Here is a 23034-nt window from a genome sequence, read left to right as displayed (position 1 = left end):
CCAGGTAACACAGTTAATAGATTGCTGATCTGAGACTAAGACCCAGGATTTTGGATGCCAGTACCAGGGTCCTGGCATCTGGGATTTCAAATGATGCTTTGCTTCCACAGTCTACCTTGCTACCTTTCTGCATGACAGTCTTTCTCAATTTAAAGTAAAAGCAACACCTACTATTTATTAAAGCCTTATTGAGTGCCAGGCACCATGCTGTTTTTCCATGAATAATTTCATTCAGTCTTCAGTATAATACTAGGAGGTGCGTAACGTCATTACCCCTATTTACGGTGGAAGAAGCTGAAGCTAACATTTCAGGGTAAGTGGTGGTGCACAGAATTCATTCTGGGCAGCCTGATTTCAGAGCTGGTGTTCGTGAACCTCAACCCATGCTGCCTCCAGTAGATTGTGTTCAGGCTCCTTGAGGAAATGGGCCAGCGTTCATCATGCCTTTTATAATATTGCATACATTGTTGGCACTAACAAATTTCTAGTAGGTCGATTGTATGCTTTAAAAAAATAAGACAGGATTCTGTAAGGGTTCCTAAAAGAATAGCTTACCTTGGATTTTCTCCAGAAGAAAATATATTCTTTCTGTCTTAATAGGCAGAGGAACAGAATGAATTTTGTATTTTGACAGCTTTTTTTTTTTTTAGAGATTTGAGATACAATTCCACATAATGAACAACATAAGACCAGGAGTCTATGGATATGTGTGGAAGAGGGGTGTCATTCTGGGGAAATGAAAAGCCCTGAGACCTGAATAGTGATCCCCAGTTGCACCCTTACCACAAATGAACACACCACTGGAAGAACACCGGAATGCACTGGGAATTAGTTCCTGGTAGTAACTTTTCTTTTAGCTCCATTTGTTTCATATTCATCTATTACCACGTAGAAATAAGAGATTATAGCACACTAGCTCCTTACCTCTTTGGAATTGTGATTGTCAGCTTTTGTAGATATCATCATATTTGTATTATGTTAAAATAACCCTTTAGAGTTATGACTACGGGTGGTTGAGCACAAGATTCAGAATTTTTAGTATTTCATTAAGATTGCTGTCACAAAGCCAGGATTACAATTCATGAATATTTCATTTCCTGCCCAGAATGCTATAGTCCTTGTATTCCATTTGTATTTCATAATTATTTATAACATGTTTTACGTCTGATATTGGTGAGATTTCAAAGCTGTTCAATTCCTGCTCATTCTGTGTATCTTATCCCTAAAAAGACCATTTGGGGATAAAATTTATCTTGAGTACTAGGTGCAAAACTCTTCTTTGTTTCTTACAGTCATGACAGTATCTCATACTGCCCCACTGTATCTCCCTGTGCCACTTAACAATAGACGAAGGAGACCTCAGATCTCCTGGCCATAGATAACTATATTCTTGTCCAGCTGAAATGAAAGAGAAACTGAGGCTCCTTTTTCCTCGTCCACAGGACTGTCACTGCAAGCAAAACAACATGCAGAAAAAGCCAAAGAAATCCTCACCAGCTCCATCGTGCCCCCTTACAATGACAACACAGACGTTTTCAAGTGTTCGGTGGAGCTGTTCCACACCATGGGGAGAGCCTTACTCTCCCTTCAAAAGTATCCTTTTGCCTCTAATCTTTACAAATAGTAATATGATTCATAATACTTATATTTAATTTTCAAGGCCAAATCGAAAGCCGAAAGGTGACTCCCAAGCCAAGGGTGGGGGGAAGTATGACAGCCAAGGCTGTCCAGGAACTGGAGCCCCAGAATGTAGCACCAAGTGTCAAGTTTCCTGAATGCAACTCAGATTTAAGGAAGCATCAGAGAACCTGACAAAAGCAGAGAGGCTCTCAAAGGAGCTGCTGCAATGTGGAAGGATTATAAAGGAAGAATGGATGGAAATTCAATCGCGGATCAAATTGTCATTTGCACAGTAAGTTTCCAGTTTAGGACTTTTTGTGTATGTGATGGCTGGAGGTTCTTTCCTACAAGAATCTGTCTTTGGGCAGGAAGAGCTTCTCCATGATGCTGCGTCCAGGGCTTCTCCATGGCCATTGTCCCAAAGGAAAAGAGGGAGGATCGTGGTCATGTCAGAGCAGCCACAACCGAGACACGTACATCAGTGACACTTCGCTAAATGTGTAGCGGGCTCATGTCCACCCCTGGGCCCTAGAGTTCTGATGACATTCTCTTGGCTTTCTATCCCTTGTCTGCTCTCTCTGCCCCATTCCTCCTGCCTCTGTTCCCTTCCCTTCCTGGCTCTCTTCCTCCTCTGCACCAACCCCTAAATGCTCTAGTCTGTAATATTTCAATACATTTCTCTCATGAGTGTGTCCTCAAAGGAGAAAGATCTTAAAGATACCTGAATCCACCATGTGAAGTTCTTAGTAAGTTCATAACTTAGTTTGTAAATTACTCTTTAATCCATAGATTATTCAGGTGATACATGTTCTAGTTTACACACGTAGGGATTTTTTTCAATGTATTCTGATGTTATTGATTTCTAATTTTGCTGCATTATGGGCTGAAACATATTTATATAGTATCAACTCTTTGGGATTGACTGAAGCTCCCTTTGTGACTTAGTCCATGGTCAGTTTTTTGTGAGTGTTCCAAGTATGCTCCAAAAGGAAATTGTGTTCTTTACTTGTTGTGCTTAAGGTTCTAATAAATCTGTATTAGGGTGACTTTATTATGTTATTCAACTTTATATATATATATACTTTTTTGCCAATTTGATATATTAATTTTTTAAATGAGTGTGCTTAAACTTTAAACTACAATTATTGATCCATCTATAGCCTCCCATTGTTCTGCCAGTCATTGTTTCATACATTCTGGTGAGTCCTGTTGGGTCAAAGGAGAGTTAAACAGTGTATCTTTTTGCTGTCTAATTCTCCTTGTCAGTATATATTGTTCTTTGTCCCCTGCATCTATTTTGCCTGATATTTAAATTGATGCTTTAGCTCTCTTGGTATCAATTTTCCTATAATATGTTTTTATGTCTCTTGAATTTCAATCTTTTTTTTTGGTATTAATTACTGGTATATTTGAGTTTAAATTTCCTCTTATTCTACCAGTTTTATGTTCTTTTCTTTCTCCTTTCTTGCCTTCCTTTAGTCAGATATTTTAATCACTCCATTTTCTCATCTATTAACTGGTAAGTTATGCGTTATTTTATTTTTCTTCTGGTGATTACCATAGAGTTTGTCACTCATATCTCTGACTTATTATGCTCTAGTGTAACTAGTCAGTTAATCACTTCCCAGACGATGAAAGGACCTTTGAGTATGTTGATTCTCTTTATCCCCTTCTGCTTGGTGCTATGTTGTTCTGTATTTAAATCACCATATGTTTCATGCCACAGACAAGCGAAGAGGAGAGGAAGATATTTATAATATATATAGCTGACAAAGGGTTCATGTCTAGAATCTGTAAAGAACCTTTAATGAAAAAAAATGAAAACGAATATATGAATGTATATGCATAAATCGGTCTTTGTGCTGCACACCAGAAATTGACACATTGTAACTGACTGCACATCAGTAAAAAAATTTTTTCTAATAAATAAATAGAATCTGTAAAGAACTCCTATATATCAACAAAACAAATACAAACAACTGAATAGAAAAGTGGGTAAGAGACTTTTCACAAAAAAGGAGACCCACATAGCTAATAAACATATCAAATGGTGTTCCACCCGTCAGTCATCAGGGAAATGAAAATTAAAATCGTGAGATACTACTGAATTTCCACTAATATTGCTAAAAGGTTTTAAAAGACTGATAATATCAAGTTGGCAAGGATATAGTACTCTCGTATGTGGTTGTTTAGAATATATTTGGTATAACTACTTTAGAAAATTGTTTGGCTTAATTACTAAGTTTGAATGTTTGAGTACTCTGTGACCTAGCAGTATGGCTCCCAAATATACACTCAACAGAAATGCATACATATATTCACCAAAAGACACAGCCAAGAGTGTCTAAAGCTACATTATTTCTGATAGCCAAGGAATGGAAACAATCCAACTGTTCAGAGGTAGAGTAGATAAAATTGTGATCTGTTCACACAAACAAAATGATCAGACTACTCCTATGCTTAACATGGTGGATGACTCCTACAAATATAATGTTTGTGAAAGAAGCCAGGCTGAAAAGAATTCATACTGTAGAATCCCATTTATGTAACAGAGGAGGAAGAGAGTAGTGACTGGCAGGGCCTACCAAGTCCAGAATTTCTTCCTGCCCAGAAGTAGGTATTCTATCTTATATTGTAAAACAGAAAATATACAAAGATGAAGTCCAGGATCTAATATTTGTTGCATATGTTGAGACCTGACTAATGTTACTAGTTCTTAATGTTGAGCACTTGCTGCAAAATTGAGTAAATTATCCTCTGCCAAAATCCAGCACCTCCTCTGAGTGCTTTCCAAATTAGCAGTACCAAGCCTTGCCAGCAGATGGCGGGCCTTGTACACGTATGCGCTGACTATCTAAGAAGCCTTTAAGTTAAATGTTCCAAGCTGTCCTACAAAGTTACTTTTGTGTTTAAGGGAGTTGCTTTAAACTTTACTGCTTCTTTCCATCCTGATTCTTCACTGTCACATAGTCATTGGAACGTTCATGTTTAAACTGCATGGTTTTCATTCGGTCACTTTGTTTCCTCGTTGAAGTGTGACTGTGTTGCCCAAACCAACCTGCTTTAGAAAGCAACAAGGCTCTGGTTTTGTACCTTTCTTCAGTTATGCTCACAACCACAAGGGCTTTTTCTTTTGCCAAGTCTTGGAAGTGGAAGGCCAGAATAATTTCTCAGGCAGCTCTCGCGGGGCTTATGTTTCTCTTAAAAGGGTATCTTTCACTGCATCCTCTTCCTCCTCCTGCCTCGCCTTTTATGGTGCCCATCAGGCCAGGCCAGTTCTTTTCTCCTTCGGCTGCAGGGTGACTCATGCTCTGTGCCTTCCATCCCTGACTGTGGCCTGAAGTTTCATTCCTTCTACCTGCCCTTCTTTGTTCCAGCACTACTTCATTCAGTAATTATTTATTAACTTTGGAGAGTGAGTCCAAATCATGTGTTCCTATGTGCGCAGTTGTTTTTTTTTAATAATGTAGCCAAGAAAGTCACTGTGAATTTTTTCTAGTATTAAGGATTATTTTCTAGCTTGGTTACTAATAGATTACCAGAGCCAGGTGGTGTCTTTTTCCTTATATGCAGGTGTACACCATTGTATACATACACACACACACACACGTGAACACACACATTTTAAAAAATAATCTTTCTATGGGGCATGTGATGTTGGCTTATGGAGACTGCAGCTTTGGAACATGTGACCGGGCCCCTGCTTTCTCTGTAACTGCTTGATTTGTCATCTTTGGAGTCCTCCACAGCTTGTCCAGAGAGCTCTTTGCCTGGCCTTACTTGCTCTGCTGAACTAACTCTAGAGTGCACCTGTGACATGGAAAATCTCCTCGGAGCAGCAACAGGACACCTTTCAGGTATCTCTAAGGAATATGACAATATGGCCTTAGAGTTAGGTAGCCCCGGGTTCACGTCAGCAGCCAGTCTTCCCAGCTGCAGGACCTGGGGCCTGGCCCACACTCTCCTCTCCTGTTAAGGTCGGGACAGTCAGCCCCCAGAGGGCTATTGTGATGATGCAGTGGACCCTACATTAAAGCATCTGGGTACGTGGTAGGCCTATAAAAAAGTGACTGTTAGTACTGTTACTATCTAATTGAGCATTTTCCTTTCTGCCATTTCATGCTGGAAATGGTTTGATTTTTCAAGCATGTAATACCTACATCACAGATTAAGATTCTCTACTTCAAGGCTGTCCCTGGCTTGCAATATTCTTTCCTATCCTTTTTTTTCCTATGACCTGAGAAGGCTGTTTTGTTTTGTCTTGTTTTCTGTCTTTGCTCTTATGAGCCACCTAAGCTAAAAATCAGATATATGTGTATCTGTATGTAGATATGTGTGTATCCCTATCTGCATGTGAATATATGTGTATATGAATACATATACATGTATGTTTTAAACTTGAGTTTGTTTCTTTGTCTTGCTTTCTCTAGATTCATTATACTCACAAGACTTGGAAAGTGATTCTAATGCAAGATTTCTAAAGAGGAAAGAACACGGGGGAGGTTTGTCTCTTAGCCCATATTTCGTGGATGAGGCTAGAGACAGTGGAGAAAGCTGTGGCAAGTGGGACAGTGTCTGTATCCATCTGCCATCCCCACATCAGGGTGGTGGAATTCTACGTAGTTGGTATGCTCCCCCATACAGCATTCCCAGTGGCTTTTACTATGAATTTCTGATACTTCAGTAATAGCCTTTGCTTTTACCCCAGTTCTTCCTAAATTGGTCCAGTCGGTAATCTATAAATCTAACTTTTGCTTGCCCTACTCAGATTTTATTTGTCTAGTTCATGCCATCACCTGGAGGTCCTTGGTGTCTTAGTCGCACCTCTGTGGACGTGTTTCTTTAAAGAATCCCTTTCTCTGCCTTTCTCCTTTGGGCGTAAAGGCTCTGACAGATGCTCCTGTGCTCAAAGCCCAGCTTCTTCCTTTCCTGTTCCCAGGAAAGGCCCCCCTGCTCTCCAGAGGAGATGTCAGCTCCTCCCATGGGGTGCCTGCAGGGCTTTATGCTTATTAAAAGAAGAAGGAGATCATGTGGTTTCTTCCTGACACTCTTCCTCATCTCAGCCTCCTGTGATTGAAGAGCTTCCCTTAACTTATACAAAGTTGGATTTTTTAAATAATTTTTTTTAATGCAGGGAAGCAGAAAACCACATGGCACAGATAACTTCCATATACTTTGCTTTCTATTGCTTGAATCCTCTAAAGCTTTACTATTTTTGTTTTATTTTTATTGAAATATAGTTGATTTACAACATTATATTAGTTTCAAGTGTACAATGTAGTGATTCAATATTTTTGTAGATTGTACTCCATTTAAAGTTATTGCAAAATAATGGCTATCTTTCCCTGTGCTGTACAATATGTCTTTGTTGCTTATTTATTTTATACACATGTAGCTCTTAATCCCATACCCCTATCTTTCTCCTCCCCACTTCCCTCTCTCCACTGGTAATCACTAGTCTGATCTCTGTATCTGTGACTCTTTTCTGTTTTATTATAGTCATTCGATTATTTTATTTTTTTAGATTCCACATGTAAGTGATAACACAGAGCATTCGTCTTGCTCTGTCTGACTTATTTCACTAAGTGCAATAATCTCTAGGTACATCCACGTTCTTACAAATGGCAGAATTTCATTCTTTTTATGGCTGAGTAATATCCCATCATATACGTACACCACATCTTCTTTATCCGTTTATCTGTTCATGGGCCCTTAGGTTGTTTCCATGTCTTGGCTGTTGTAAATAGTGCTGCTAAGAACGTTGGGGTGCATGTGTCATTCTGAATTAGTGTTTTCATTTTCTTCATAGAGATTTACTATTTTAGAACACTGCGTTTTTGTCTTTCCCTTTTTTAGCGCTCTATCCTTATAATACACATTTCCCTTGAACAGCTGTCCATAATAATAGTGATTTTAAACAACCGCACTAGCTAGCAATCCTTGACCCCTTCTGTGTCAGGCTCTTGCTACGTGTTTTTCAGACCTCATCTCACCATTTAATCTGCAGTCCTCCCTGTGAGGTGGGGAGGACTTTGTATTCCCGTTTTCAAACAAAGCAACTGAGGCTGAGAGAAGTGAGGTCGTTTCCCAGGGTCGCACAGCTGGGAAGTGACAGAGCAGAGCCAGGTCTGTCACCCTCTGGTGCCCACGCTCCTCAGCGTGGCACGGATCGCACTGGCTAGGGCGGAATCGAGCGCTCACTCTGCAGAGCGCAGCCTTTACCTGTCTGTGCTGCGTGGTGGAGACACGCCCAGATGTAAACCTTTTCTCACTTTGACTCTAGACAATCCTACTTGTCACCTTTCAGGTTTTGATGTCTCACCAGCAACATTCCCACAAAGCCTCTGCTTTTTTTTACTGGTTCTCAATATTCATGCCAAATTCTAGAGCTTTCAAAAGGAAGCCCTCTACTGCCTTAGTGATGCCGGGGGAGACTGCATTTGTTTGTTGCAGGTTAGAATGAGTCTCCATCCCTGCGGGATCTTCTGAAGCTCATCTGAAATGAGATAGTTTCTTGTCTTGTGCTCTGTAGAATTACTGTGGATGTATTTTCATTCAATAAAATATGCTGTGGTTTAAGCTGTGGACCTGCCAAATCAACGTACTGCCACATTGTGTTGTTCAGAATTCTCTTATCTTTTCATCTGTCTAGTGTGTTTCCTAGAGCTACGCGAACACATTATGGGCACACTAGATAATCAATCCTCAGAGCGTCCCCGGCAGGTGGGTGGGAGGGGAACAGAGAAAACGCTGCTCTCCCACATATTACTTACGAGCAAATGGAGACAGACAAGATTGCCTGAAATTGAGTGATGCTCGAAATGAGTTGGAAATGGAGGTAAGGCTGTAATTGAGTTATTTCCTGATGTAGTTCTCCCTCGGTTCCCTTTTTATTAAATATATTGTGAAGCTAAAGTAATCGTATTTTCTGTTTTGGCTCTTCTTTTATGTGAACCGTGTACCCTCATTGAGCTCTGGGAGTCTCGCTGTAGATTGTGTTAGCTTCACCGTCTCCATTTCTGGCTGGTTAGTGCCAGGACCCTGGAATAGCACGCAACAGCAGCTTCAAAGGATGAGGGGGGAAGCTCCCCATTCTCTGCCCACACTAAACAATAGGGTGGTGTGTTTGTTCATCTCTTTAACCAACTATCTCACATGAAACTGTAGATACTGTTATGCAGACACACTACCAGGCTTCAAAACAGAGCATTTCAGACCAATGGAAGCCTGTTAATGCATTCTTCCCAATCCTGTTTTCTTCTCCGCATGTTACAAGCAATTGTTGTCTTGAGTTTAACGGTTTTCATTCCTCTGAATGTATACATATGTAGCCGTTTAAAAATACACAGTATTATTTTTCATTTTTTAATCCCATATGTATGTTTCCTTAGCTTGCTTTTTCCCCCATTGCCTTTCTATTTTTGAGATGTATCCACGTCAGCTGATACATGTAGCTCTAGTCTCTGCATTTTAAACCTCCAAATTATGTTTAATCTGCCTGACTTTAATTTTATTTAATTATATTCTCATGAGGGTGAACTTGTAAATCGCTTCCAATTTTTCACTATTATAAACACTGCATGATCATTTTGGTACTGTCTCTTCAGGCACATGTGCAAGATTATCTCTGAGGCATATGCCCAGGAGCAGAATTGCTTGATTGACAAGTATCCACATCGTCAGCTTTACTGGGCTGGCCAAATGCTTTCCACCAGTTTATACTCTCACCAGCAGGATATGTAAATTCCCATTACTCCACTCCCTTGTCAATACCCAATGTTGTCAAATTTTTTATCTTTGCCAATCGTATAGTTTCTATAATTGCATTTCCTTGATACTGAAGTTTGACATCTTTTCATCCATCTGCTGGACATTCGGAAATCCTGTTCTGTGAAATGTCTATTCATATCTTTTACTTATTTTTTAACTGGGCTGTTTGTATTTCTCTTACTAACTTATAGACATTTTTGGTATTTCTGGCAACAGGTTATGTCTGGTTACATATATCATATGTATCCCCAATGTGTAGTTTGCCTTTTCACTTTCTTTATGATGAATTTTGATGCACAGGAGTTTTTATTTCTAATGTGACCCAAATTAACCTGCCTCTTTCATTCTGATTTGTACTTTTTATATCTTATTTAAGAAGTTCCTCCCTATCCCAACAGTTATTTTTCCTTACATTTTCTCTCAAACATATCAAAGTTTTGCTTTTTAAATTTAGGTCTCTGAGTCACTTGCAAATTTTGTGTACAGAGTGTAAGAGATCTAATTTTTTTTTCCTTTGGATAACTTAAATGAAGAAGTAAATAGTTTCAGCCACAGGGGAAAGACTCAGTCTGAAGAATTCAGTAGGGTTTGAAAGGTGAGGCCAATAATAGGCTGACAAAAATTTTTTAAATTTAGAGAGTTCAGAACGGTACCAGGTCACCATCATGTATGGATGCTTTCCGTGTGACTGCCTCCCTTCGGGGCTGGGCTTCCTGCCGACAGCTTGTTGGGTATCACTGGTTTCATGAGGTCTATGCCCTCAAGCAGCCATTTTTGTAGCAAGGGCAAAACTATGGTCCGTGAAAGCCACGTGTTTGTTCCTGCTAAACTTGTCTGCTTCCAGGGCTCCGTCTTAGCAGATACTCCAATTAAATTTCCAGGCAGGGAAGTAATGGACAGCTACCAAGTGTGATTTAAAAAAGAAAAATCGGTGCTTCTATATCTGAATAGCTGTCCTGGGTGAATACAGCCAGTGTTCCTCTGGTAGGGTGCTGATGGATGGAAAATCTCTGAGCCCAGAGTCAGCGAGCAGGAGTTGTGCCCTAGTTTTTTAGGGCTGCCCTAACAAAGTACTACCAATTGGGCAGCTTAAACAACAGAGTTATTCTCTCACAGTTCTGGAGGCTGGATGTCTGAGGTGAATGTGCAGGCGGTGTTGGTCCCTTCTGGGGGCAATGAGGGGACAATGTCCCACAGCCTCTCTCCTAGCTTCCGGTGGTGTACTGGCAACCTTGGGTGTTCCTTGTCCTATAGCTGCATCACCCCAACCTCTGCCTTGATGTTCATGTGACATTCTCCCCATGTGTGTCTCTGTGTCCAAATTTCTCCTAAGGATACCAGTCATATTGTCCAGTATGACATTTTCTTAATATTACTAATTACATCTGTAATGCTATTTCCAAATAAAGTCACTTGTTGAGGTACTGAGTGGGAGAACTTATGAATTTGGGATGGGGGGTGGACACAATTCAACCTCTAAAAGATTCTAACAAGGTTTCTTTTATTCCACCTTTTATAAAATTTCAATAATTTCTCCAACCCTTAGAGCAGTAGTCTGTAATTTCTTTGCTACCAAATCAATGTGAAAATATGTTCCTCTCTTAAAGAATTTCTTTCCCTAAAATTTATTCTGCAATCTATGAAAATTAAGGTATAAACCATAGCTTCAAAGTCTTAAGGCCGATGGATCTGCAGGTCGTCCCTTCCTTCCTCCCTCCTCACCTCCCCCATCTCCCTCCTTCCATAAGACACCAAGCTCCCACTATGTGTCGGACACTGCACGGCGCTGGAGATGCCACAGTGAATGCAGTAGCCTTGGACCCTGCCTTCCCTGAGCCCCATACTGGAGGGATTGGTGCCAAGTCCCCAGACAGTTATAGTCAATATGAGAGATGCTTCCTGAGCAGGGAGGTTCACAGTTCTGTGGGAGCATAGTCAGGTGTTCATCCCAGCCTGGGATGTCAGGGAACAGAGCCAGCATTAGGATGAAGACACCAGGTGCCCAGGCCACCCCATTTAAGGAGGTGCTTCCTCTTGGGTGCCAACCCTGCACTTGCCTGAGAGTGAGTGCCTCCTTAAATGGTGTGTCCTGGATGTCTCACTGGTCCCACTCTAGTCCCAGCCCTCTTAGGGAAGGCTCCATAAAGGAGGAGCTGGCTAAGTTAAAACTAGAAGAGGAATGCTAGAACGATAAATGGCAGTTTGCCAGGCAGAGATGGAAGAGAGAAAGAACATTCCTGATCGAAGGACCAGAGGAAAGGTAGACGTGACACAATTGGGCTGAAGGGGAATTGGTATCAGAGGAGCCAAATGGGAAGGTTTCCATCTGAAATCATCAAGTCCAGGGAAACTAGGGTCCCAGCAGGGCCACTGCCACCTCTCACCTTGCACACAGCTGGGTGAGTGGACGGATCCTTTGTGAGAATTAGAAAGATGGCTCCCTTCCTCCAGGTGGACACAGCCTTGTATCCAGTCAGAGTTCGATCAGCAGAGCATGGGCTGGACTGAAACTTCCACTTGCCCCTTGGGCAGGTGTCCACCAGGATTTAGGCACCGAGGAAGGAGCAGACGTCTGGTACAGAGTCAGGTCCTGCAGGCAAGAGTTTGAGGTGTTTAGTGTTGGACCAGGACTCCGAAACCATCCCCCAGATGGCCTCGTGTGTGTCACTCAGCTCTGGGCTGGAGGGTTGGCCCTTCTGTTCCAGCCCCTCTTTGTCACACTGTTAATTCTGTCAGTCTGGGTAAAATTGGGAACTGCACTGAATTTACCTTTCTTCTGTAACTCACTAGTCCTCGGGCTAATTTCCTTAACCACAGTGTATTGACTTGAATTAATCAGCTGAAGGGAAAAGACTGGGTTTATTGCCCATTTCTAGGTGCTTCCACATCTGTGTTCTCCAGGGGTCATGATACGAGATATATCAACATTTAAATTTATAGTGTAGATGATTTGCCTGAATATTCCATTGAAAGTATCTTTGGATGGCTTTTCGCGCTATGAATTTCCTGCTTTCTCATTCAGATTACACTTTTCATAGACCTAGGCATTCCCTGGGAGAGTTGCAGGCCTCAGAGCTCATCAGGAGACATCCCCACAGCTCTGGGAGGTGAGAGACCAGTGGCTCAGTGTCCCAGCCTGATTTATGACACCCTGTTGGGAATGCCCACTGTGTTGAGTGTCAGATGCAGGAGGACCCACAACGTTTTCTGCTCTCCTAAGCTCCTTCCCTAAAACAGATGAGTGGGATCATCCAATGATGCAGGACCAATTTAGAGCCAAAGCACACGTCTTTTTCTGACCTGCTTTAAATGAGTAAGTTAGGAAGTATAATTGGCTCGCAGATGATATTGACATTAAAAATATTTTGATTTTTGTTTAATAATTATTATTGCAGTTATGTGTTTAAACAAAAACGATTAAGTTAATGGCTATTACTTAGTCTCATCTATATTTACTTTTGCTTCTAAATGTTTACAGAGTTAAATATATATATATAAAAGTCTGTAAATATGTATATATTTGTATATATATATAAATAACAGATTTATTTAGGTATATAATTCACATACCATACGGTTCACCCATTAAATTATACAGTTTGATGGGTTTTAGTATGCAACTATCACCACAATAGATTTTACACCATTTTCATTCCATTAACAATCTCTCCCCACTCTCAAGTTCTCCCAGCCCCTAACAACTACTAGTCTACTTTCTGTCTGTGTGGATTTGCCTGTTAGAGACACTTCGTGTAAATGGAACCATAGAATGTGTGGTCTTTTGTGGCTGGCCTCTTTCACTTAACATACCTTTTTCAAGATTCATCCATGTTGCAACATTTATCAATCCTTCCTTCTTTTTTATGACTGAATAGCATTGTATTGTGCGGGTATACCACATTTTATTCGTTCACTTTTCGGTTGGTGGACATTTGGATTCTTTCCACTTTTTGGCTCTTATGAATAGTGCTGTTATGAACATGCACAAGGCTTTATGTGGATGTACGTTGTCATTTCTTTCAGGTATACACCTAAGAGTGGAATTGCTAGGTCACTTAGTAATTCTATGTTTAAAATTCTGAGAAACTGACACTGTTTTCCAAAGTAGCTGCACCATTTTACATTCCCACCAGCAGTGTATAAGGGTTCCAGTTTCTCCACATCCTTGCCAACCCTTTCATTATCTTTTTAAAAATCATTATTGTTTTAGCCACCATCCTAGTGGCTGTGAAGTAGTATCTCACTGCAGTTTTGATTTGCGTTTCCTCGATGACTAAGCTGATGAATGTCTCTACGTCCTTATCAACCACTTGTGCGTCCTCTTCAGAGAAATGACTGATCAGATCCTTTGCTCATTTTTAAATTGTGTTATTTATCTTTTTATTATTGTTGTAGTTCTTTATGTATTCTGGATACAAGTCCCTCATCAGAAATGGTTTGTCAAAATTTTCCACAAACCATTTTTTATGCATCCTAAATAATATTTTTGAAGACGAGTGGTCAATCAAACCTTATATGACACCACTCAGTCACTAAAAGTGATATTATAGCATTCACTGCCACATTTGAACATATGATTAACTGGAAGTAGCAGGTTCTAAAACATTATTTTAAAAAAAAAACAACATTATGATCATTTTAAAACCTGCACAGAAAATCATCTGGAAGGGTACATATCAAGGTGTATAGCAGTCATCTTTGGATATTGTAATTATATATTTTAACTTTTTTATATCTATCTTTTCTTACTTTTAATGATGAATATGTATTGATCTTATAATAAATTATTCTCAGTTCTTTAAAAAGCCCAGTAGTATAAGAAAATGCCTACCTCAACTGCACATGAGTTTGACTGATTCTGCCTATTATTTGGATTTGCCAAAATCTTATGTGGGTGGGTGGGAAGAAGCTGAAACCACAGCTGAGCCCATTTCAACATGAGAACAGCCTGAAACGGTGCTGCTCAGTTCCAGAGGGACTACAGGCTGGGAGGGGAAGGAGTAAAAGTTATGACTGTATAGGCGTTTAACATCAATCTGTGTGGCTCACTTCAGTTTGCAAAGCACTTTCAGACATCTTAATTGGTTCTCACAGCAACCCTATTGGACACCAGTTTTCAGATGAGGAAACCAAGGTTCAGAGACATTTTGTTCTTGCCCAAGGTTGTGTGGCCTAATAAGTAAGGATGCTCAAGCCACAGTTTGGGTTTTCTACTTCTGTTGTAGTTCTTGTAACTGAGTGCCTTGCCTCTCATACTGTCGTCTTTCCTATAAAATTTTCTCTGAGAGTCAGGTATTTGAAGGATGACTTTTTGACACCTAAAAAGATGCTGTGGTCTTAGCTTGGAGAGAGATGCTGTGCTTCTGGCTAAGATGGTTGGTAGATGGTTACAGGTTAGCCCTCGTATCCATCATCACAACCCACCCCCCACCCCCAAATTCTTTCCTTTAGTGTCCTGTCTCAGGAAAGGAAGCACTGTTGATAGATGAATTCACTTATGCCTGTTGTTGTTTACTTTTCTATTTTTTCTCATTTATGAACTTGATTACTAAGCTTTGAATATTGCTTTCTTTTAAAGTTATTGCCCAAATGAAATCATCTTGGCATTTGTATTGGCTTTATTACTCTTCTATGACTTTTTCAAGCAGCCTGGGAAACAAAGGACCTTTTCTTTAGCTTCCTTGGCACACTCTTCATCATTATGAACATGAGAAAGGAAGAAGATGAATTCTTTTTTCCTTTGCTCAAATGTCTATGGTACTATCTGTGTTCTCTAGGCTAAATTAGGTAGAAAAAAATCTGAAGTCATTTTGAAAGTATGTGACTGCCTCTAGATCCTAGACAAGACGTTGGTTTACAAACTTTTTCTGTAAACATCCAGACAGTAAATATTTCAGGCTCTGTAGGATCTGTTGCAGGTCTGCCATTGTAGTGCAAAAGCAGCCAGAGACAATGTGTAAACAAGTGGCCCTGCCTGGGTCAATAAAACTTTATTTACAAAAACAGACAGTGAGTAGATTTGGCCCACAGGCCATAGGCCTTTGTTCAATTATGTAATCTTTGTCTACCAGGAATCTAATTCTTTGTCAAAGTGATTTGCTACTAACCAGACGTTTCAAACCTTCTTTCTATCACTAAAGATGCTAGTGGGTTTTCTCTTCAAAAAAAACATATTATCATACAAAGCTGACCATTGCCCACTGCATTCTAAGTTCATTAAGAGTTAGAAGGCAAGTTTGGTATTACTAGGTCACCTAATAATTCTCTTCCTTTCTAAGATTAGAGTTGCTGTAAGTTACAGCCTGGATCCTGCTTGATCCAGGAACATATCCCTGACCTCTTCTTGTGTTTTTAAACCTCTTTACAATTATAGAAGATGTCCCAGTTCATAACCTATTCATCTAAGTGAGCATTTTATTTCATTATGACCATCTGAACCACAGTTCTGAAAAGTATGTCTACTTCTATCAGTCAATTCCTTTGAAATTTATTAGAGAGCAAAGATGGTTGTGAAAAATATCCAATGATTATGTTGACCTAAAACAAATAGGCTGCCAGTTATTTCTCCAGACGAGTAAATAAATAGGTTCATTTCAGGTCAGCAGAAAATTTCAGCTTGGGGTCTGCAACCAAGGTGAGCCACGTGCAAGTGCCCACACAGCAAGGGAAAGAGAATGCTTTTATAGAGGGGAAAAGGATTTGGGAGAGCAATAGTACACAGAGTCCCTGGCTTTTCATTGGCTGAGTTACAGGAAAGAAGAGGAGTCTTTCTTCTTCCTGTTGGGCTCTGTTGTCATCGCAGGGCAGGAGAGTGCCCCCTTCTGGTCTTCCGACTCTACCTAATTGAAGTGTCTGCTTATTCGTTTTTTACAATTGAGTTGAAAACAAGACCTATTTTTGTGGTGTCCCAGTTATTGGGTAATTTGTGTCTCAGCTTTTGGGTAATTTGGGGATTGTAAGGGCTTTTTGTAGTAAAGATTCTGAGGTGGAGGGCAACTTAGGAAGGGTTGATATCTTCCATCATGAATTTTGTACATAAAAATTTTCCATGCAAAAAAAGTTTCTAATAGTCTTCACAAGTATTTTGGAGAAAATTGTTTTTACATGTCTGCTTTGTGTTTGCTGAATAATATATAGAGATACTTTTTCTATATGAGAGAGTCTTATTCCAAGAAGATACAAGAATATTTTCCCATGGCCACCTTCACTTATAATTTTTAAATTAACATTTTTCTAAGGTAAAAGTAGTATATTTTTATAGAAGAAAGTTTGGGCAATTTATAAAGCATGAACAAGAAGAGTAAAATCATTCAGAACCAACTCCTTAACTATTGCTGTTGTTAACTATTGCTAACATTTTAGTGACATTTAGATATCTCAGTATGCATATGTGTACATATAGATTAGGTTATAAAATTTTCATATACATAAGATTATACAAAGTATTTTTGTAGTCTGCCTTTTTTTGCTGAAGAAAATATAGTGGATATGCTTCTATGTTGATAAATACAAATCAACATTCACCTTAATGGCTACACGGCCTTCCACAAGTGTAGACATACTTACTGTAACCGGCTTGGATGATCACATATTGGTGCTTTATATTCTCCACTAATACAAAGCATGCTAAGGTAAACATTCTTATATATATATTTTATCTTATTTCCTTGCCAGAGTATTTCTTCAAGATAAACTACTAAAATTACAATTAGCAAAAATATGTGTGTACATATATACATATAATTTTGATATAGAAAAGTTTGTGCCCAAATTATACTTTTCCCAACAGTTAAGGAGAGTGCGTCACACCCTCACCAAACTGGGAAATTTCTATAATTTCTCAACAGATCAGTTATCAGCATCTTGGCCTCTTTTCTTATTACTGTTGTTTCAGTATTTTATATTTTTTGAACCAACACCTATGCAGCACTTACTATGAATCAGAGACGGTTCTAGGTGCTTTTTATGAATATTAACGAATTTAAATCTTTATAATAACCCAGTGAACTAGGCACTGTTATTACTTTTAACTTACAAGTGGAAAAGCTGTCAAGCGACTTGAAGATCATACATCTAGTAAGTGGTGGAGCCAGGATTTGAACCTTCTTGATTATCCCAAAATCTATCCTCTTGACCACTGTGCCCTGCTGCTCCTTGGAGGAAAGAAAGGCTTAGCTGACTAGGAAACGAAACTGCACAACTGGCCTAACTACCAGACCATCTATATTTTGAGTATTTTCTATTTTAATTATTTTTAAAATAATCCCCTTGGTTTTTTTAGGGTATATCAAGGTCAGAAGAAATCCAAAGAAGCTCTGCCCCACTACCAAGAAGCTTTAGAATATACTGAGATCAGTAAAGGCAAAAAAAGTCTTGAGTGTGTACCAGTATTGAGGGAACTGGCAGGCGTAGAACAAGCCCTGGGATTTCACGAAGCAGCCATCAACCACTTTGTACAGGTAAGCTGGCAACGTACTGGCCACCAAAGCTGTTGTGAGCCACTGCTTTTCACAGATACAAGTGGAATAGCAGCTCTGAGAATACCTGGCTTTGTTATTTGCTTTAGGTAAGTGGGACCCTTGGCCTGGAGTAGAAGGTCAGCAGATATCTCCATATAGCTGGCCAAGGTGGGTGAGTGCGGGATACTGGTCCCTGTTACTGGTGCATGTTCCACAGACAGCTAAGATTCCCTGAGGGTAGCTTTTCTCATAGGAGGTTCATAATTTAAGTCTTGTTTCCCAGACAATATTTCTTTATTCTTTAATGTTTATCTGTTTAGAGTTTATGTTATCAAATTGATTAGGGTTCTTTTCTATCACACTCGACAATCTTTTTTTTAAAACTAGTTTTTGGTTTTGTTTTATTGTTTTTTTAAAACTGGAGTATAGTTGACTTACAACATTCTGTTAGTTTTAAGTGTACAGCAAAGTGTTTCAATTATACATATACATATATATAAATATTCTTTTTCAGATTCTTTTCCATTATAGGTTATTACAAGATATTGAAAATAGTTCCCTGTTCTATACAGTTAGGTCCTTGTTGTTTATCTATTTTATATATAATAGTGTGTATATGTTAATCCCAAACTCCTCTGATTTATCCCTCCCCCCTCTTTCCCTCTGCTAACTATAGGTTTGTTTTCTATGTCTGTGAGTCTATTTCTGTTTGCAAATAAGTTCATTTGTATCATTTTTTAAGATCCCACATATAAATGATATCATATGATATATGTCTTTCTCTGTCTGACTTACTTCACTTCATATGATGACCTCTAAGCACATCCATGTTGCTGCAAATGCCATTATTTCATTCTTCTTTATAGTTGAGTAATATTCCATTGGGTATATATACCATATCTTATTTATCCATTCATCTTTTGATGGACATTTAGGTTGCTTCCATGTCTTGGCTATTGTAAATTGGCTGCTATGAACATTGGGGTTCATGTATCTTTTCAACTTATAGTTGTATGGATATATACCAGAAGTGGGATTGTTGGATCATAGGGTAACTCTATTTTTAGTTTTTTTAAAGAACCTCCCTACTGTTCTCCATAGTGGCTGCACCAATTTACACTCCCACAAACAGTGTAGAAGGGTTCCCTTTTCTCCATACCCTCTCCAGCATTTGTTATTTGTAGACTTTTTAATGATGGCCATTCTGACTGGTGTGAGGTGATACCTCATTGTAGTTTTGATTTGCATTTCTCTAATAACTAGCAATGCTGAGCATCTTTCAACGTGCCAGTTGGCTATCTGTGTCTTCTTTGGAGAAATGAAATTTTAGGTCTTCTTCCCATTTTTAAATTGTTTGTTTGTTTGTTTAAATTGAGCTATATGAACTGTTTATATATTTTGGAAATTAATCCCTTGTTGGTCTTTTCATTTGCAAATATTTTCTCCCATCCTGTAGGTTGTCTTTTCATTTTGTTTATGGTTTCCTTTTCTGTGCAAAAGCTTTAAAAGTCTAATCAGGTCCCATTTGCTTATTTTTGCTTTTATTTCCTTTACTCTAGGAGATGGAGCCAAAAAATATTGCTGTGATTCATGTCAAAGAGTGTTCTGCCTATGTTTTCCTCTAGGAATTTTATAATATCTGGTCTTATATTTAGGTCTTTAATCCATTTTAAGTTTATTTTTGTATATGGTTAGAGAATGTTCTAATTTCATTCTTTTACATGTAACTGTCTAGTTTTTCTAGCACCACTTATTGCAGCAACTATCTTTTCTCCATTATATAGCTTTACTGTCTTTGTTGTAGATTAATTGACCTTAAGTGCATGGGTTTATTTCTGGGCTTTCAATCCTGTCCCAATGATCTGTGTGTCTCTTTTTGTGCCAGTACCATACTGTTTTGATTACTGTAGCTTTGTGGTATAATCTGAAGTCAGGGAGCATGATTGCTCCAGCTTCGTTATTCTTTCTCCAGATTGTTTTGGCTATTCAGGGTCTTTTGCGTTTCCACACAGATTAAAAGGTTTTTTTGTTCCTGTTCTGTGAAAAATGCCATTGGTAACTTGATAAGAATTGCATTGAATCTGTATATTGCCTCGGATAGTATGGCCATTTTAATGATACTAATTTGTCCAGTTCAGGAACATAATATATCTTTCCGTCTATTTATGTCATCTTCAATTTCTTTCATCAGTGTCTTGTAGTTTTTGGAGTACAGGTCTTTTGCCTCCCTAGGTAGATTTGTTCCTAGGAACTTTATTCTCTCTGATGCGATGGTAAATGGGATTGTTTCCTTAATTTCTCTTTATGATATTTCTTTGTTAGTGAATAGAAATGTAAGATTTCTGTATATTAATATTGTATCTTACAACTTTACCAATTCATCGATGAGCTCTAGTAGTTTTCTGGTGGCGTCCTTAGGATTTTCTATGTATAGTATCATATCATCTGCAAACAGTGACACTTTTAGTTCTTCGTTTCCAATTTGGATTCCTTTTATTTCTTTTTCTTCTCTGATTGCTGTGGCTAGGACTTCTGAAACTATGTTGAATAAAAGTGGCATTTTTGTCTCCTTCCTGATCTTGGAGGAGATGCTTTCAGCTTTTCACCATTGCACACTCTACCGTCTTTACCTGAAGTCACCTAGAGTTGGCATCCATTAGCTGCTGTTCTACTTTATCATTAAAAGATTCCTCTGTGAATGTGTCAGTCAGTGTTCTCCAGAGAAGCAGAAACAATAGGATATATACATACGTAGAAAGAGATCAACTGGCTCACACAATTGTGGGGCCTGACAAATCCAAAATCCATTGGGTAAGCAGGCCAGCTAAAAACAGGTAAGATCTCTATTTTCCAGTCTTGAAACAGAACTCCTTCTCCAGAAACCTCAGGCATTTGCTCTTTTGACCTTCAGCTGATTAATGAATTTGGTTTCAAGTGTTCAGTCTTTTATTATACTTACATTTTATGTCTAGGGAGGATTTCTCTATATCCAGGTTATGGAGGAATTCACTCATTTTTGTAATACTCCCGAAGTTTGATAAGTGACTTTTATTGTTATGTACTTGACGTTAATAAAGATTAGACAGTGTTTAAATAAATATTCAACTAAGATTATTAAAGAGAAAGCTTTGTAACATCAAAATAGCATTGGATTTGAAATCAGAAGACCTGAGTTAGAGTCCAGACTGGTCTGATTACCAGTTGTTTGATTATACAGGTCATTTAACTTCTCAAAAAAAAAAAAGAAGGAAGGAAGGAAGGAAGGAAGGAAGGAAGGAAGGGGAAGGAAGGAAAGAAAGAAAGAAAGAAAGAAAGAAAGAAAGAAAGAAAGAAAGAAGAAAGAAAGAAAGAAAGGAAGGAAGGAAGGAAGGAAGGAAGGAAGGAAGGAAGGAAGGAAGGAAGAAAGGAAGGAAGAAAGGAAGGAAGAAAGGGAGAAAGAAAGGGAGAAAGAAAGAGAGAAAGAAAGGAAAAGAAACACAACTACAAAAGCCCTTATCCACTTCACAGAACTTCTCAAAGATTCAAAATGGAAAATGCTTTGTTGAACTATTTGGCATGTTGCCAGTATAAGCTACTTTTATTTATTAACAGTAGTTGAATAAATAAAACAGTTAAACATTTATCAAGGCTCCCCTTTTCTTTAGCAACTTTACCTAAAATACAGAAAGGTACCTTGTGGCCACAGCTCTCCAAGGGAGACCATGTCTAAAAGCCATTTATTAATTACACACAAAGAAAAGGGATTTTGTTATTTCCCCTTTTGTGTTTTCACTCTTCATTCCTTTGGAGTGAGAGAAACACCCAGGGAGAAAGACCCTTTATTTTCTGTAGAATGTAGAGAAGTTCCAACGTGCTTTAGGAACAAACCCATTAAAATGGAGAAAAATAGAGCAAGCCTCACGGAGCCACCACCCAGGGAAGGCAGCAGTCCCAGGGACGGCCCCGTGGCTCCTCTGCAGCGGGGTTCTGGGGGAAAACCACGAAAACGTGGTTGTTTCTGAAATTCCTCGTGGCAGATTTTGGCAGTAGAACCCTATTTTCCTTTCCAGAAGAAAAATCACAGGATTTCATTTATGTGAGCAAGAGAGTGTTTGGTGGGTGTGTGTTTTCCAGATGTATAAATTAACATGGCCCAGCAAGACTGGGACATTGTTCTATATGCCAGAATTGACACATTGTAACTGACTGTACTTCAGTCATAATTAATTAATTAATTACAGACCTTTCAGTTCCAAAAAAAAATTAACACGGCCCTGGCTTGAATTGCTTTTTCACATCGCCTGACCCTTGAACTGCATCTGTCTCTTCAGTTTGCAAGGCAGCTCTGCCGCTCATAGTCCCCATGTTTAGAGAAGTTGGGTTTTCAAAGTAGAATGAAAAAATTTATCGGTTACTCTACCAAAGACTTTGAGATCAGAAAATCTGGGTCCGGGGTCCTGCTCTGGGCCCGTTATTGGCCTCAGTCTGGCCTGGGTGATGTCTGGTAGGAACTCACACGTGGCTCCTGGCAGGTGCAGACTTCTCAGCAAATGGCAGGGCTTCTTACAGGCTCTTGTTACTTGCTTCGTATTTGCTATGAAGTGCAATTCATTTATTATAAACAGTCAGACGAGGGCTATTTTTCATTTTAAAAACCTCTGACAACACTAGCCTATTTTGTTTAAAATCAGAAAAGATGTGCAGAATTTAATTATAATTTTATACATTATAAATCTTTTCTAAGAATGACATAAATCCAGGTACCATACTGCTTCTTTTTAAATAAGAACTGTTTTTTATAAAAACGATAATGCTTTTTATTTTTTAAAAAAATCCGGCCATACAGAAAAATACAGAGGAATGGGCTACAAGTTATCCCACCCACTCCCCAAAAAAGTACCCAGTGTTGATACTTGCTGAGTGTTTTTTCCTCTGTATATACATAGATAGGTGAGTGTAGCTTGAGAAACAGAGGGACAAGGGGAAAAAAGAGAAGGAAAGATTGATAAACTTAACAGCATAAAGATGAAAAACCTCTCTGTGACAACATATCATAAAGTCAAGAAATAAGGAAGGGACAGTATAGAAAGAGTTCTTATAAAATCTAGATGAAAAAGACAACTGAACAGACATGTAGACAAAAGACAGGAACAAAGCAGTTACAAAAGAGGGAATACCAATGGCCAATAACCATCCAAAAATAATC

The 23034-nt window shown here is 38.9% G+C and overlaps 1 protein-coding gene across 3 annotated transcripts in view; it reads left to right on the top strand.

Annotated features, from left to right (window-relative positions):
* Positions 1–23034, top strand: part of TTC23 (tetratricopeptide repeat domain 23) — an 83322-nt gene that overhangs the window by 21301 nt on the left and 38987 nt on the right. For all 3 annotated transcript variants that reach the window (XM_032469397.1, XM_006181669.3, XM_014556696.2), the window contains exons 4-6: positions 1443–1593; positions 1787–1912; positions 17672–17849. In XM_032469397.1, coding sequence (XP_032325288.1) covers positions 1443–1593; positions 1787–1912; positions 17672–17849 — 455 coding nt within the window. The remainder of the gene's footprint in view (positions 1–1442; positions 1594–1786; positions 1913–17671; positions 17850–23034) is intronic.

This window comes from Camelus ferus, chromosome 27 (assembly GCF_009834535.1).
Source record: "Camelus ferus isolate YT-003-E chromosome 27, BCGSAC_Cfer_1.0, whole genome shotgun sequence".
NCBI classification, from domain to species: Eukaryota; Metazoa; Chordata; class Mammalia; order Artiodactyla; family Camelidae; genus Camelus; species Camelus ferus.
Note: the sequence above shows the minus strand (reverse complement) of the source record. Positions and strands in the feature narration are given on the sequence as shown.